General features: G+C 38.0%; 1 protein-coding gene across 7 annotated transcripts in view; it reads left to right on the top strand.

Annotated features, from left to right (window-relative positions):
• The window catches only part of DNM3 (dynamin 3), a 570520-nt gene that overhangs the window by 288210 nt on the left and 266508 nt on the right, over positions 1–15802 (top strand). For all 7 annotated transcript variants that reach the window (XM_086693434.1, XM_086693431.1, XM_086693435.1 and 4 more), the window contains one exon: positions 9903–10016. In XM_086693434.1, coding sequence (XP_086549560.1) covers positions 9903–10016 — 114 coding nt within the window. The remainder of the gene's footprint in view (positions 1–9902; positions 10017–15802) is intronic.

Below are 15802 nucleotides of genomic sequence, written 5' to 3'. Positions count from 1 at the left end.
AGACTCTTTTCCCTAATATTGAATCCTTGCCTCAGGCACACCTGCTTAGAAAAATCTCTGCCAGCCAAATTCAAGAAGACTATATCCTGAAGATGCCTGTGCTTGCAAAGGCACGTCTCTTCCAGCCAGCTGAGCAACTGGCCTGGCCTGTGCCTTTGCTGGGCCCATGTGTTTGTGCAGCATTTACCCAGATAGGCCCTGCGGTGTATATACACTACAAAGCAGCTACTCCTCTGTGGGTAAAGCCTATATATAAGCTTTTATAATCAGCCAACATCAAAATGTGGAGCAGTTGATGATATGCAAACTTTTCTTAGGCTGCAACAGTTAAAAGCCAGCTGCAGAGCTGAGAAAAACTTGTATGGTTTACCATAAGCCAAGGCCAAGGTTAAAATGCCCTGCTCACAAAAGTTCAAGGCCCAAAGCCTTGGCCACATTAGAAGTTTTCCACATGTACTTTTTTTTCTCCCCATAATTTTATTCCTTGTCTGTGTATTAATTTTATGATCCAGGGTGCTGGCCAGATGCTGAGGTCCGAACTCATTCCTGACATATAAGTTTTGCCATCCCTGACAAAGCCTGAGTTCTTATAGCATGGAGGGGACTGGCTAGAGTAGGAACTCTCTAGAGTAGGCTTGCCGCTAAGAGAGGGCCTGGGCTGTTCTTCTCTCCCCATTGCTGGTCTTGCAGTTGCTTTCACAGTTTCTGTGTTTGGCAAAAGGAGCTTGGGTGATATTTTATGGCAACAATTTTTTTAAATGGTTGAATTCAAGCCTTACAAATATGAACACGCCCTTTCAGCTCTGAAGGTCCCTTCTAGTCATGTAATTATGAGCCTTCTTGCTCTTGTTTACTTGGACGCTCAAAACAGAATTTGATGTTCAAACACCAAGAGGCTGAAAATGGTTACTCTACCGAATGTTGGTAGATTTTTTTTTTGTAATTTTAAATTTGAATGCAAAATTAACGTATCTTTCTCTATGAAAATAATCTACAATCAACCCCATTTGTCTTGTCATTCGGTTCAAATGTTATTATTTTATTTAGTCTTTGTCTTCTTTTTCTCCCATATTTTCCTTTGTCTTGTTCTTTTAATTTCCCCTCACATTCTTACCTCTTATATTCTGACCATTTTTCCTGAATGCTTGCCTTTTCCTATCTTTTTCTGCTGCTTTACCTTGATTTCGTGATTTCTCTCACCCCTCAATTCTTTTGTGAAAGAGTACTTTAGGAATTGCCTTTCCTTGATTCTTATTTTGAACTGTCATTGGGAAGACAAAAAGCCCATTTGTGGCAAATATGCTTCCTTTTCCAGAAAGAGCTGGAAGTGGGCCAGAGCTTCTTAAATATTTTATGACAGCAACTTAACTTGCTGACAGCATTCGGTACTGACACACTTCCATGGGTGCCTGTGAAGGGATGTGGGCCATGTGCATTCACAACATGCTAGCTGTCATTCTCTCTTTTTTTTTCTCCAAATGAGAAAGCCTATTGCAATGCAATGACTGTCGTTTCATAGAATGTAATATCTAATTATTTTTGTCAATTCTTTGCAAATTTCATTTTAACTGTGATTAGTAACTCATAATATCCATATAGCACAATTGAATATATCCACTGGACCAAATCATGTTTTCTAAGTATCCTATTTAGCTATAACATTCAGCATTTCTAGAAATAGTGGTGCATCCTTGAGAGATTAATCCAATGGTGCCAGTAGGATCAGGCCAGTTATTACTTCACATCATCTTAAATCCCCAAAACTCCATTCGTGTCTTCACTTACATGGTGTGCACATTTTTTAAAACCTCCTTAGCACCTCCAGTCTCTTCATCTTTCCATTTTCTACCTTTCTATTAGGCCCCTCCTGGTCTCATTTCCCTGCCTGGGCTGGATTGAATGGATGATCACCTGAAGTAGTCCTTTGCCCCAAATCTTCAACATCTTTACACCCATGTACTTAGATCACGTGGACCTAGAAATTCAGAACGCTAGATCAATTTCCATTTATCTTCTCTTTTTCTACTTCTAGTGTGTAGAGCACTGCTGGCGATGATAATACAACTATGCACATTGTATCCCTGCAATCTATGGCCTTCATTCTCAGCTTTCCACCATTTGTTTTAAAGAATTTATTTTTTAATTTTTATTTTAAAAATTTTAATGTTTATTTATTTTTTATTTGTTTTAATTTTTTTAAGTTTATTCTCAGAGTGAGAGTGAGTGGGATACGGGTGCAGAGAGAGAGAGAGAGAGAGGGGAGAGAGCGAGGATCCCAAGTAGGCTCTGCACTGTCAGTGCAGAGCCTGATGTGGGGCCCAAACTCACAAACCATGAGACCACAGCTTGAGCCAAAATCAAGAGTCGGATGCCTAATTGGCTGAGCCACCCAGGCGCCCCAAGAATTTGTGTTTTTAGAGAACTTTTAGGTTTATAACAAAATGGAGTCAAGGTACAGAGATTCTTCATACACCCTCTGCCTCCACGTATCCGTAGCCTCCCCTATTACCATATAACTCATCAGATTTTTTTTTTTTAACCAGGGATGAATGTACATCCTCACGCAACATACATAGTTACCTTAGGGTTCACTCTCAGAGTTGTACATTGTATGGGTTTGGAAAAAGGTATAATGATATATATATCCTTCATTATAATAGCACACAAATTCGTTTTAACGCTAAAAATCCTCTGTGCTCTGCCTATTCATCACTTCTCCCACCCTTACCCTCATCCCTGACAATAGCTAATTTTTTTTTATTGTCTCCATAGTTTTGCCTTTTCTAGAATATTCCATTGTTGAAATCATATACTCTATAGCCTTTTAATTTAATTTAATTTATTTTATTTTTTTAACATTTTTTTTTAAATATGAAATTTGTTGTCAAATTGGTTTCCACTCAACACCCAGTGCTCATCCCAACAGGTGCCCTCCTCAGTGCCCATCACCCTCTTTCCCCTCCCTCCCACCTCCCATCAACCCTCAATTTATTCTCAGTCTTTAAGAGTCTCTTATGGTTTGGCTCCCCCCTCTCTAACCTTTTTTTTCCTTCCCCCTCACCCTGCCATGGTCTTCTGTTAAGTTTCTCAGGATCCACATAAAAGTAAAAACATATGGTATCTGTCTTTCTCTGGATGACTTATTTCACTTAGCATAACACTCTCCACTTCCATCCACGTTGCTACAAAAGGCCAGATTTCATTCTTTCTCATTGCCACATAGTATTCCATTGTGTATATAAACCACAATTTCTTTATCCATGCATCAGTTGATGGACATTTAGGCTCTTTCCATAATTTGGCTGTTGTTGAAAGTGCTGCTATAAACATTGGGATACAAGTGCCCCCATGCATCAGCACTCCTGTATCCCTTGGGAAAATTCCTACCAGTGTCTATAGCTTTTTTAGATTGGCTTATTTTACCTAGTAAAACGCATCTCGATTTCCTTTATGTCTTTTCATGGCATGATACCTCATTCTTTTTAGTGCTGAATAAAATTCCACGATCTAGATGTACCATGGTGTGTTTATCCACTCATCTACTGAAGGACATCTCATTTACTTCCAAATTTTGGCAATTATGAACAAAGCTGCTATAAACATGCATGTGTGTCCATAAGTTTTTAACTCCTTTTGGTGAATACTAAGGATCACGCTTTCTGGATCACATGGTAAGAATATATTTAGTTTCATAAGAGACTGCCAAACTGTCTTCCAAAGTGGCTGTACCATTTTGCATTCCTGCCAGCAAAGGTATGGGAGTTCCTGGTGTTCCACATCCTGCATTTGTGGTTGTTAGTTTTCTGGATTTGGGGCATTTTTATTAGGTGTGTAGTGGTATCTCATTGTTTGAATTTGCATTTCCCTGATGGCATACGATATGGAGGATCTTTCTGTATGCTTATTTGCCATTTGTATGAGGCATCTGTTAAAGTCTTTGGCCCATTTTTTAATCAGATTGTGTGTTTTCTTATTATTGAGTTTTAATATTTGAGTTTTGTATATTTTAGATAACTGTCCTTTATCACATAGGTTTTTTGCAAATATTTTCTCCCAGTCCGTGACTTGCCTTCTAATTCTCTTGAAATTGTCTTTTGCAGAGCAGATGTTTTTTAATTTTAATGATTCCAGCTTACAGTTATTTACTTCATGGGTTATGTCTTTGGTGCTGTATCTAGAAAGGCATCACTATACCCAAAATCATCTAGATTTTTTCTCCTATGTTATCTTTTATGAATTCTGTAGTGCTGTGTTTTGTCAGCCATATTTTACTAACTCTTGTTATGTTCACTCTCTTTCAATTACTGAGGAATTGTTTCATGCTCTCAATTAAGCCTTCTTTCCAACTTCTCACCCTCACTCTCCTGCAGATAATTTAGTCTCTGCTCTTATCAAGAGAAATGGGAAGATCAAATATAACCTTCCCAAACTTTCTACCCTTTTCCTCACAAAGGACACACATCTGCCCTTACTCTCCCAACCTCTCCAGGTTCACAAGATGAGGTAGTCCCATTTCTGTTCAAGGACAGTCCCTTTCTGTACTCTTTATGCTTCATTCCTCTTCTTTATATTATTTTTTTTTATATCACCAATCTCTTATTCTGTACTGTTATTTCTCTTCAACCAATAAATATGCTCAGTACTTGACTATCCTTAAAAAAAAAGAAAAAGAATCCAAAACAACAATAAAATAGCAGCAGCAGCAGCAACAATGCCACCACCTCCTTTGCTCCTGTGTCTGATTTTAACTGTCTTTCATCCTCCTCTGGACAGAGCTTTTTTCAATTATTGTCTCCATTTTTTACTTCCTATTCACCTTTCAATCCAATGAACTCTGATTTATCCTGTCACAGCACTGCAACCGGCATGGCTGAAGACACCATGATGTCTGCATTGCACTTTACACATCCCTCTCTGTGTTGAATTTGACACTTCCAACTACACTGTCCTTGAAGCTCTCCTTGCCTTTGGCCTCCATGACCTTATTGCTATTATTTCTCTGACATTCCTTTTCAGGCTCTTTTCTGATCTCTTTTTAAATGTTGGTATTTCTCCAGGATTCCACTGTGAGCCACTGCTATTTCACTCAAAGTTTTAACTGACATATCTGTATCTATCTATATCTGCCTCTATCTATGTCTATATCTATATATCTGTATTTATATCCAGATGTAGGACTTGGAAGTCTTCATTTCTACTCCTAACATTGCCATTTTGCTTCAGAGGTTGGGTCCCTTCTATGTGTGTTTTCTATAGGTACGTCAAATTCAACATGACTTTGGCTGAATTTATCCTCAACTCCTCTACTTTCCAACACTTGGTTCTTCTCCTCTGTTCCTTATAGGTTGGTAGCCCCAAGAGTTTCAAAATCATTTTAGAACAGCACAACGTCCAATAAAAATATAATGTAAACCACATATGTAATTTAAACTTTTCTGACAGCCACATTAAAAAATAAAATGAGGGGTGCCTGGGTGGTTAAGTCAGTTAAGTGTCTAACTTCAGCTCAGGTCATATCTCATGGTTCATGAGTTGGAAGCCCATGCCAGTCTCTGTGCTGACAGCTCAGAGCCTGGAGCCTGCCTCAGATTCTGTGTCTCCTTCTCTCTCTGCCCCTCCCCAACTCACGCTGTGTGTCTATCTCTCAAAAAATGATAAACATTGAAAAAACTTTTTTAAATAAACTGAAACAGTGGAATGAATACTAAAAAGCAATTTTATTTAACCTAATGTATTCAACATAATATTATTTCAATATATGATAAATCTTAAAACAGTTACGAGGTTTTTGTTTTTGTTTTTGATACTAAGTTCTCAAAATCTAGGTTGCATTTTACACTTCTTGAACACCTGAATTGAAACTAGTCACTAGGGCCCAATGACCATGTGTGGCTACTGTAAAGTACAGTTCTAGAGTCTTTACATTCACTAATCTCTCTCTCATCTAGTTATAATTCCTGTTGATTTTATTTCATGGGTATTTCGCCAGTAAGTTTATTTATTTTCATCCTTACTACATCATGGCTTTAGTTCACACCTTGGTCATTTCTCATTTGAGTTATTGCGATAGCTTACATAATCTAGTTTCTCTGTCTTGGAGAGAGTGCAAATCCACTAGAATGAAGGAGGATATAGTAGAATAACTCCTTATATGTACTTTTATCTAGAAAATAAGAAAGCAATTCGGACCTATTAATATTTAATATACATATTGATGCCAGCACCCTTGCTCTGTACTTTTGAGAAGTAATAATAAAATGGAAATGTAAGACATAAAGTACATTTTCCCCACAAAATAAAAAACTTTTAGTATGGTTGATTTTATCTTCATGCAGACTTTCAAATTTCTCTGTATATTTCTATATGATGTACATAATTTATTAATACAATGGTTACCTATAATTTAAAAATAAATTTATATATGTACTTGAAATTTATTTTAGTACTGCCAGGAGGAGTGAGATCAGTAAAATTTAGAGTCTCATGGAACTGGATCCACTCTGACTTTACCCTACCTGCCTCCCCGACCTCAACTTCTTCATCCCCACCACACATTTTCTGTATTAAGTGGCTCTTTCATATTTTGTTCCTGTTTGTTCTTCATACAGATAAACAAATTCCAGTAAAACCTTGGTTTGTGAGTATAATTCATTCTGGAAACATGCTTGTAATCCAAAGTGCTTATGTATCAAAGCGAATTTCCCCATAAGAAATAATGGAAATCCAGGTAATTCGTTTCACAACCCAAAAGTATTTACATAAAAATTATTATAATACCATAATATAATACAAAATAATAAAGAAAATACAAAATGTAAAGAAAAATAAACAAGTTAACCTGTGCTTACCTTTGAAAACCTTCATGGCTGGTGTGAGGGAGACGAGAGAGGAGGGTTATTATGTAGGACAACTTTCACTATCACTAACAGATCAGTGCTATCTATTGCTTCAATGGAGTCTTTTTCTTTTCGTGCAGCTTAACAAGGAGACTATCCAATGACACTTGCTCTTGCCTCCTTTAGAGGATTTCACGGAAATGTGACATTGCATTGTCATTAAACAGGTTCATCGCTCGCACTGCTCCAACTTTATTTGGGTGGTGCTTTTCTACAAAATTTTGCACCGTTCCCCACATTTTACACATCTCCCTAATCTCATTTGAAGTGAGGGATTCCTCCATCTTTTTCTCCTCTTCCTCTGTAGACGAGATGCAGATGTAGACTTCTTATAAAATCTTGCAGTTTTAGCCACTCACATACCTCATTTGTACTGCTCAATGATTTCCTTAACTTCCACTGTAATCATCTTCTTACCGCCTTTCTTTTCCACCTTTTCCTGCATGGAGGCCATTGCATACGTTTGCATGGATGTTGACTACAGTACAGTATTAATAAACTCTTGTCATATATTGTGTTTAATGTAACTGGCAATAAGGCAGCAGAGGAAAGGGTCTATGTCTGCAGGCAACCTGACCTAGAATGAAGTAAAGTATCCCTAAGCTTACTCTTGTACGGAAAAGCAAAGGACCTTCTATAGATCCTTTGAAGTGACAAAAAATACACTAGTTCCAGTTGTGGGCACCTTCTAATGTTCTGAAAAATCACTTATTTCTGCCAAACACCATGGCCTGAGACCGAGCATCTGAGCATGGGAGACGATCACCTACAATTCCACAACAAGAGAGAGAGAGAAGAAGCGTTGGTTCAGTTATGATCATGTGACATTCAGCATCACGTACTACTTGTATTGCAAGACACTGCTCTTTATCAAGTTAAAATTTATTAGAAATGTTTGCTCATCTTGCAGAATACTTGCTGGACAAGTTACTTGCAATCCAAGGTTTTACTGTACTCCCTGACCTGGCATTCTGTTTCTCTTCCAGCCTCTTCTGAGATACCATTTCTTCAAAGAAAGCCTATGACAACTTCCTAAATTGTGTCAAGTGCCCCTTCCCTTGCTTGACATACATTTCTTATTATACTATTAGATTGAAATTAAATCTTTATGGATCTGCCTTCTCTACTAAGCTGTAAGATTCGTGAGGCAAGAATTGTGGCATCATCATATTTTTTCATCTTGACATATGATAGGTTCTTTAGAAATGTTCACTGCACTACTTTCATGCCTTTCCTTGTTGGATACAGCCTGTCCTACCAGGAGTGAAATAGCAATTTGCTCATTGCAATTTATGGAGTAACTGAAAGACTTCCATTCTATCCAAAGATGCACGAAAGCATACTTTCATTTTAGTACTGCGATTAGTATGCTATTTGTAAGAACCTCATAGGGTCGATAACAATGTTAGTGTGAAATAATTTGACCACTTGCTTCTTACTAGAAATTAGATGAGATTACTTGCTATAGGAGAGTGAAGTTTTGACTGTATGTGTACAAGCAGTGGCCATCAAACTTCACTATGAATAATAACCACCCTGGACACATGTTTAAGTGTAGACTTCTGGGGTTTCATATGTACATATTCTGATTCATTTGGACTGGGGGTGGCCCAAGAATCTGTGTTTTGGAAAAGCATCCCGATGGTTATAATATAGTCGGTAGAAACCATACTTTGAGAAGTATTATTTCCTTCTTTCTGAAGTAGAGAGTAAGAGGCAGGAGTAATTTTGAACAATTGAGGGAACTGCCTTAGTCAGAGATGGAGTGAGGTTCTGTGTAGAGGTTTACAGAAGTTACAGAGCATTAGAAAGGAGAATGGACACCTGGGAAAGCTGAAGCAGGGAATCAAGGGTGGCAAGGACTGAGGGTGTGGAGAGAGTCTTGAAGATCAAGAATAACAACTTTGGCTTATTTCACAATTTTCCCTAGGATTGACTTTTCTTCTTTAGCAAGAAAACTTATTATCAATAATTTTAAAAAATCTATTCAGGTAATTCATCTTCATTTAGGAACTGACACTCAGTAGTCATTAAATAAGTAAATTTTTTTGCTATTTCAGGGTCTCTAGGATATTGATTAATTTAGGTATAGGATGATTATTGATATTTAGAACAGTGTCATGTAACTCCATACAGTATTTCATTTTTGGTTCTATGACAACAAAAACTATCTGGCATAGGGGAGATGGTTATCTGTGCCCTGTGAAAAAGCAGAATTTAACTTTGCAACTCTGAGAAAAAGTTAGATTTTCACTTAAAAGCCATTTATAAATAATTTCTATCAGAGCTATAATCTAAGTTATTACTATGTTTTAAAATTTAAAAGCTGTTTATAGGTTTTTATGAGGATGCTACATGCTTTTTAGTATGACAAATAACAACCAGAAGTAGATGGATAAATCTAGACCCTTAAGAAGCTCCAAACTTTTAGTTTTTGCTTATTGTTTCAGCTTTCTTGAACCTCATTCAGTTTTATTTAGAGTGGTGAACTGTTAACAAGGAACTAATTGGTTGACTTGAGTTTCTTCTTTTTACCATTTGGTGGCCAGTCTCTGGTGAAAAATCCTAATGAGATGCAAACCAGACAAACAAATGGACCAGTGGACTGGGAGGGGGGAGAGAGGCAGTGGGCCTGGAGAGTTTATTATTGTTCACCCAATCAACTAAATATGTTTTAATTATAGCAGCAATGCCATAAATAGGCTGAGCACAAGCCTATTAGTCTGCCTCATTCAATTCTTTCTGTTTCAGTTGCTTTGCTTCCACCATCCATATAAGTCTGCAATTTTAGTTTTGTCCATTTGATGGGAGAGATTTCCCTCTGGTTATCTGTAGTTTGGGAAGATAAATTGTCTTAAATAGCTCAATAGAGGGTGAGCTTTGGGGAAACAATGTTGTTCTTAGTGCAATTTATATGTTGTTTTTAACTCCACTTAGTACAAGACCTATGCTCTCGATTGGTTCACATTAAATTCAACATCTCTGCCAATCTGTGCTCTCTTGTAGGTGATTCGTAAGGGATGGTTAACCATCAGCAACATTGGCATCATGAAAGGAGGCTCTAAGGGATACTGGTTCGTCCTTACTGCTGAAAGCTTGTCCTGGTACAAAGATGACGAGGTAAGTCACAGAGAATCACAATTATTTTATTAAAGTGTTTCCAATTTCCAATTAATTGATATTATTGTGATGTACAGTTCCAAGACATGAGTGATTCTCTTTCAGTAAGACATAGCTTGGGGTGTTTGAAGAAGCATTGTTTTTTCTTCATAGATTCTTAATTTATAATACTCCCGTCAAATTTCTTTTATTGCTCTGGTATAGTCACATGTTTGCTAACCCAAAGAAATGGAGTTAGGGGTCAGTAGTTGGAAATTTCCTTCTTTGTAATAATGATGAGATACTGATATAGGGACAATTTTCATTAAATAATGTGTTGAAAAAACCCAGGGATATAGAGCATCTTAAGAATGAAATTAATAGCACTGATGCAGAGTTAATAAAGAATTTTGGAATTGTTGGCTGTGACATCTGTTTCAAATGGCAGGCTTTTGAAAATGTCCAAATCAATAGTCTTCAAGCAAGCCCCAGGTAATTGTTTATATGAATTTTGTTGTTTGAAAATTTGATATCTATGTAAAAGCCTGAATTATGATAATTATGTTGTCTGGCTCATGTTAGATGTTAATCATTTTGGCCCTGTGACTTACTACTCATTTTAATCTGGTAGCTTTAAAAGTGCAAAAAGTCCTATCAATCTTGTGGACCCATTAGAGTGCTATCAAGTGATACTGCTAAATTTGGGAGGTCATGGATGAAATTAAACTATGTTTTGGAAATTTTAAGAGCTCTGGTCTGACCTGAGCTATTTTTGGTGCTTATAATGCAGTCCACAAACATTAGATAAGAATACTTTGTGATTTAGAAAGCTATTTACAGGTAAGATTGCCTCAATTTTGTTTGGCTGTAAAGGGCATACATTTCAGAGTTAAAAGTCCTTCCAATCCTGGCTTGGTATTCTTTTTGAAAGTCCTACAAGGTGCCTTTGTCAGTTGTTAGAGTTCAAGTTTCTTGTCTTACATAGTTCTTTCTGCTTCCTAAGTACTTTGTGAACAATAGTATATTAATCAGATGATCAGTTGATGGCCACTAAGTCTTCTTCAGTAAGGGAAATAGAATATTATAGAAATGTACGGAAACAATTTTTACACAAAAGCTTTACAATATTTTTTTATGTCATATATTTCACTGACTTCAGTCAAACATGGAGTGGTTGTTGTAAGGGTCTGAGGATTAGCAATGGTTTCTTTCCTTTGCTGGCTGCTCAGATAGCCCTGTCATTCCGCGGAAAGCTCCAGTCTTCAAAGACCACAGCTTCGGGAGCTCTGAGATGCCTGTCTAGATAGAAAAATCAGTAAATAGAGTGTCTTCTTCTTTTGTGTTCATTTGCCTTAAGAGATCTTCTCTTAGATACATTTTGTTTCCAAGGACCTAGAGGACTATTTATGTACATTTAAATTCATATTGGTTTGGAAGCTTTTATCAGTTATTCTGGGGAAAGCAAAAGATTTTGCTGAGGATTCATAATAATAATAGCTGGTGTTTTTTTATAGGTTAAAACACCTATATATGGTCCTATATGGACTCATTCAGTCCACATTGTAACCCTAAGGATAAGTGCTGTTGTTATCCCCATTTTTCAGAGAAAAGTAAACAAACAAACAAAAAAAAAACCCCAACTATTCAAAAAGTCCTTTCTGTAGGACTCAGTTTCCCTTATTGCAGAATACTTGGTGTTTGTGAGCATAACTAATTTCCCAAGGTCACATAGCTAGTTGGTGGCAAAGCAGAAATTCAAACTCAGGCTATCTGGCTTCTGAGCTCATGTCTTCAATCACAAGTGTATGCAAGAATCCCAGAGATGCTGCAGTTGTCCAAGTCAACCTTATCCCACAGAGGTTTTATTTAGACAAGTTCCAGGCATATTGGCATTGACCTTTTTGTGGGTGTTAGTATGAGGGGCTCTGAAGATAATAGGAGTAGCTACTGTTATTGGAATATGGCTTTGGGGTTCTCTTGTCTGGCTATGTGGGCACTGAAATAAGGCCATTGGAAGGCACGTGATGCCCCCTGTAGGGAAGAAGAATCTTTGAGAGCTTTGTAAGTTAATGATCAGTAGTCATCCCTTCCATTCCTCTAGAAACTCAAGATAACTTTTTACAAAATCTCTGCTGCTGAAGCTCCCTCATGAGCATTTGCTTACAACAAATAGAAAATACATGTGTGCAATTATAATACTAACTGAGTGCTGGAGACATTTTATTAAAGGTATTTGGGCATGGGGCGGTGGGATGGGAATGACCCTTGAAATATGATGGAGTGATCTGGATGAAGAAAGTTTAGGAAAGGGTTGTTTTCTTAGTTTAGTCGATTTCAAAAAGGAGAAAATGACAAAGTTGCTGCTTTGTGGAATGAACAAATAGACAAATAATGCAATGGTAAGTGCTCTGAAGAAAATAAAATGGGGTAGTGAGCTAGAAAGTGATGGGGGAAGAACCTGTAGATTGGGTGTTTGGGAGGAAGTAACATCGAATTAGAGGCTGGGATGATGAGCTGTGTAGAAGATTTTATCGAAGAAAATTCCAGCAAGAGGGCATCATAAGTAAACCCCCACCCCACCCCAGGATGGCAGCCAGCAGGAATACTGTGGCTGGAATGTGATAGCATGGGAGAGAGAGGTAGGAAATAAAATCAGAGGTACCAGTGGGTGTGGTCTTATCAGACCCCATGCACTAATTTGGATTAAAAAAATTTTTTAATGTTTATTTATTTTTGAGAGAGAGAGAGAGAGAGGGAGGGAGGGAGACAGGGCATGAGCAGAGGAGGGGCAGAGAGAGAGGGAGACACAGAATCCGAAGCAGGCTCCAGGCTCTGAGCTGCTAGCACAGAACCTGAAGTGGGGTTCGAATCCATGAACCACGAGATCATGACCTGAGCCTAAGTCGGATACTTAACTGAATGAGCCACCCAGGAACCCCCTAATTTGGATTTTATTTCAAGAATAATTGAAAACTATTGGCTGGTTCCAACGGGATGTAACATAATTGGATTTATGTTTTAGAAAGACCACTCTGGCTGCTGGGTTGGGCATAATGCGTGGGATGGAATGTGTATGTGGAAGGAGGGGAGTGGTAAGAATGGAAGATGGGAGACCAGCTAGCTAGGAGACTGTAGCAATGGTCCAGGTAAGAGAAGATGGTGGCTTATACTGGGTGGCTTGAGAAGAGCTCTTGAATTCAGGGTGGCAAATTGATGGACCACATACTGCAGCCATTAGCTACTGTTACTCATTAGAACTCTGATCCAGAAACAACATAAAATGTTTTCAAAACATTAATGCCTGACTCACAAATGGCCTCTATCTTTAAATTGTTTGTGTCAGTGGGGCAGAGCGTTTTTCCACTGGAGCCATCCTCATTCATCCCCACCTCACCGTTCCTTGACCACCACCACTGTCATCCTCAACTCTGCTTTATTTCTCTTGCGAGAGTTTCCTACCATTGCAGACCACCTTTGAGCTTGCTGTCAGGGTTAAAGGGAGAGTACAGCACTGTTCCTTGATTTCTGCTTGTATTCAACAAATAGTTATTCGTGTCAGCTGGAAGCAGAAGCTGGAAGGGAGGGTGTGGGGAAAGGAGGCCAAGAAGAAGCATCAGGAAGGTTGGGCTTAGAAGTAGTGACGAGTCTCTGGCCTCTTGACTTTGTACCGTCTTTTAGCAGCAGTGTTTTAAATGATACTTAGATTCCAAAGAAGTCTTACTGCCATCCTTCACACTTAACATGATTCTTTGGGCAACCTCGAAAACCCCAATTTAGAATATTGCTTTGTGAAAATAAGCCTAAATTCTAACTCAACTTTTGGAGTCAATTTGTTGGTAAATTAAATGCTCGTTCTTTATTCCCGTGGTATCCCTCTATACCCACATCAGCATCTGCATACTTGTAAATCCTGTTATATGACAATTTATCTTTCTTAGTCAAGCAAATGTGACACAGTAAATATCATTAAGTTAGTTATAGATTCATTCATTTATTCAATGACAAATTTACATTCAAATTTTCATAGAGGATTATCATTGTTTTTTCCGTGTTCTGCCATCTTCCTACTTTCTTGTGTAATTAGACTGGTATGTTTTCATTATATCTAATTGGCTGTTGAATAAATAGCATATTATGCCATATGCTATAGGTATGATTTTATTTAAGTCATGACAAGTTTGTAATAATATAAATGACTTATGAAATACATTTGAGATGAAGAAAAATGACTCAAACTTTTTCCAGGATCACACTAATTGAACAAAAGACCCTATGGACTGTATGCTTGGTACAACAAAGGCAGTGAGGTAGGAAGGACATGGATTTGCAATGGCTAATGCCAGTGTTGAAACAAGTCCATCTTCTCTGGGCCTCTGCTTTTCTTTTCACTTGTTGCATGGGGACCTTTGCCGAGCAAACCACCTGAAAGAGATTTTCTAGGGTTCTAAGAAATCATTTATTAATAAATACTTTTTTAAAATTTTTTTTTAATGTTTATTTATTTTTGAGACAGAGAGAGACAGAGCATGAATGGGGAGGGTCAGAGAGAGGGAGACACAGAATCTGAAGCAGGCTCCAGGCTCTGAGCTGTCAGCACAGAGCCCGACGTGGGACTCAAACTCACGGACCGTGAGATCATGACCTGAGCCGAAGTCGGACGCTTAACTGACTGAGCCACCCAGGCGCCCCTATTAATAAATACTTTTATAAACTTTTAGGTATCACATTTATATATTTATGCTTGCCATTGCAAGTAACAACGGTGCCCTCCCCTGTAAAGCCATTCTTTGACTCACATGTCTTCTAATTTCCAATTTTTTTGTCATTTCATATTGTGAGATAGGATGTATAATATTGGGTTTTATTGTTGTTGTGTGTATGTATGTATGCATGCATGTATTTATTTATTTTGGCAGAGAATGGTAAGGTTTGGATTCTTAGAGGGAACTCATATCCCATTTCTTTAGTGAGACTTGGTATACTGCCTGCCCCCTAGCCTATGGGTTCTCTTACACCTCAGCCAAGAATTGGAGCTGATGATACAAAACCATGTGATTTCCTATCCAAGCTGGCAGAGGCAATAGCATAATGACCCTGTGTAATAATTTTAAGCTAGAGTTGGCATGACTGTAATGGTAAGTCCCCAGTATTTTTCTTACTTTCTTCCTATGCTGAACAGATTTATTCACCCTACCCTTGAATTTTAGATGGATCACGAACACTCTCAAGCATCTGTGGACTGCACTTTTTGAACCATTACTCTATATTATAATAATGTTATTTGCAATGTTACTGATAGATGAGCTTAACAGAGAGGTTTCCACCTGTGTCCCAGACAGTGTTTTTTCCCACGTTACCTTCAAAGAGTCTTTACAATACAATGTGGTTATAGTAGGCATGATTAATCTATGTATATGACTGTATGTTATCCTCTAACATTACTCTAAGATTGGGGCTTTCTGTAACAAAAAGAAATAAACCATCTTCATACAGGGTTAGACAGTTTATAACTAATCACCAAGGGGATTTGCTCAAACCTGGCTGTCCTTCTAGATCATGTTCTAAAAGGACAGTACCCTAGACTTGGAAGTTTCTGATACAGGTGGTCCTGAGCTCTTTTCTAGGGGGCTCATAGGCCTTTTCCTGGTTTCATCCTCCCCAGGGCATTCTGCCAATGTGTGTAACACATCAAGAAAGATCTGTTTGTGGGGGTAAGGATAGTTTGGGCATACAGGCTTGTATGTCCACATATATTCCCTTGTATTTGGGATGGATGATACTTAGATCCTTTGATTTCTATCAAAATA

This window comes from Puma concolor, chromosome E4, assembly GCF_028749965.1.
Source record: "Puma concolor isolate L17-30 chromosome E4, mPumCon1.1.hap2, whole genome shotgun sequence".
Lineage (NCBI taxonomy): Eukaryota > Metazoa > Chordata > Mammalia > Carnivora > Felidae > Puma > Puma concolor.
This window is presented reverse-complemented; position numbering and strand designations above follow the sequence as displayed.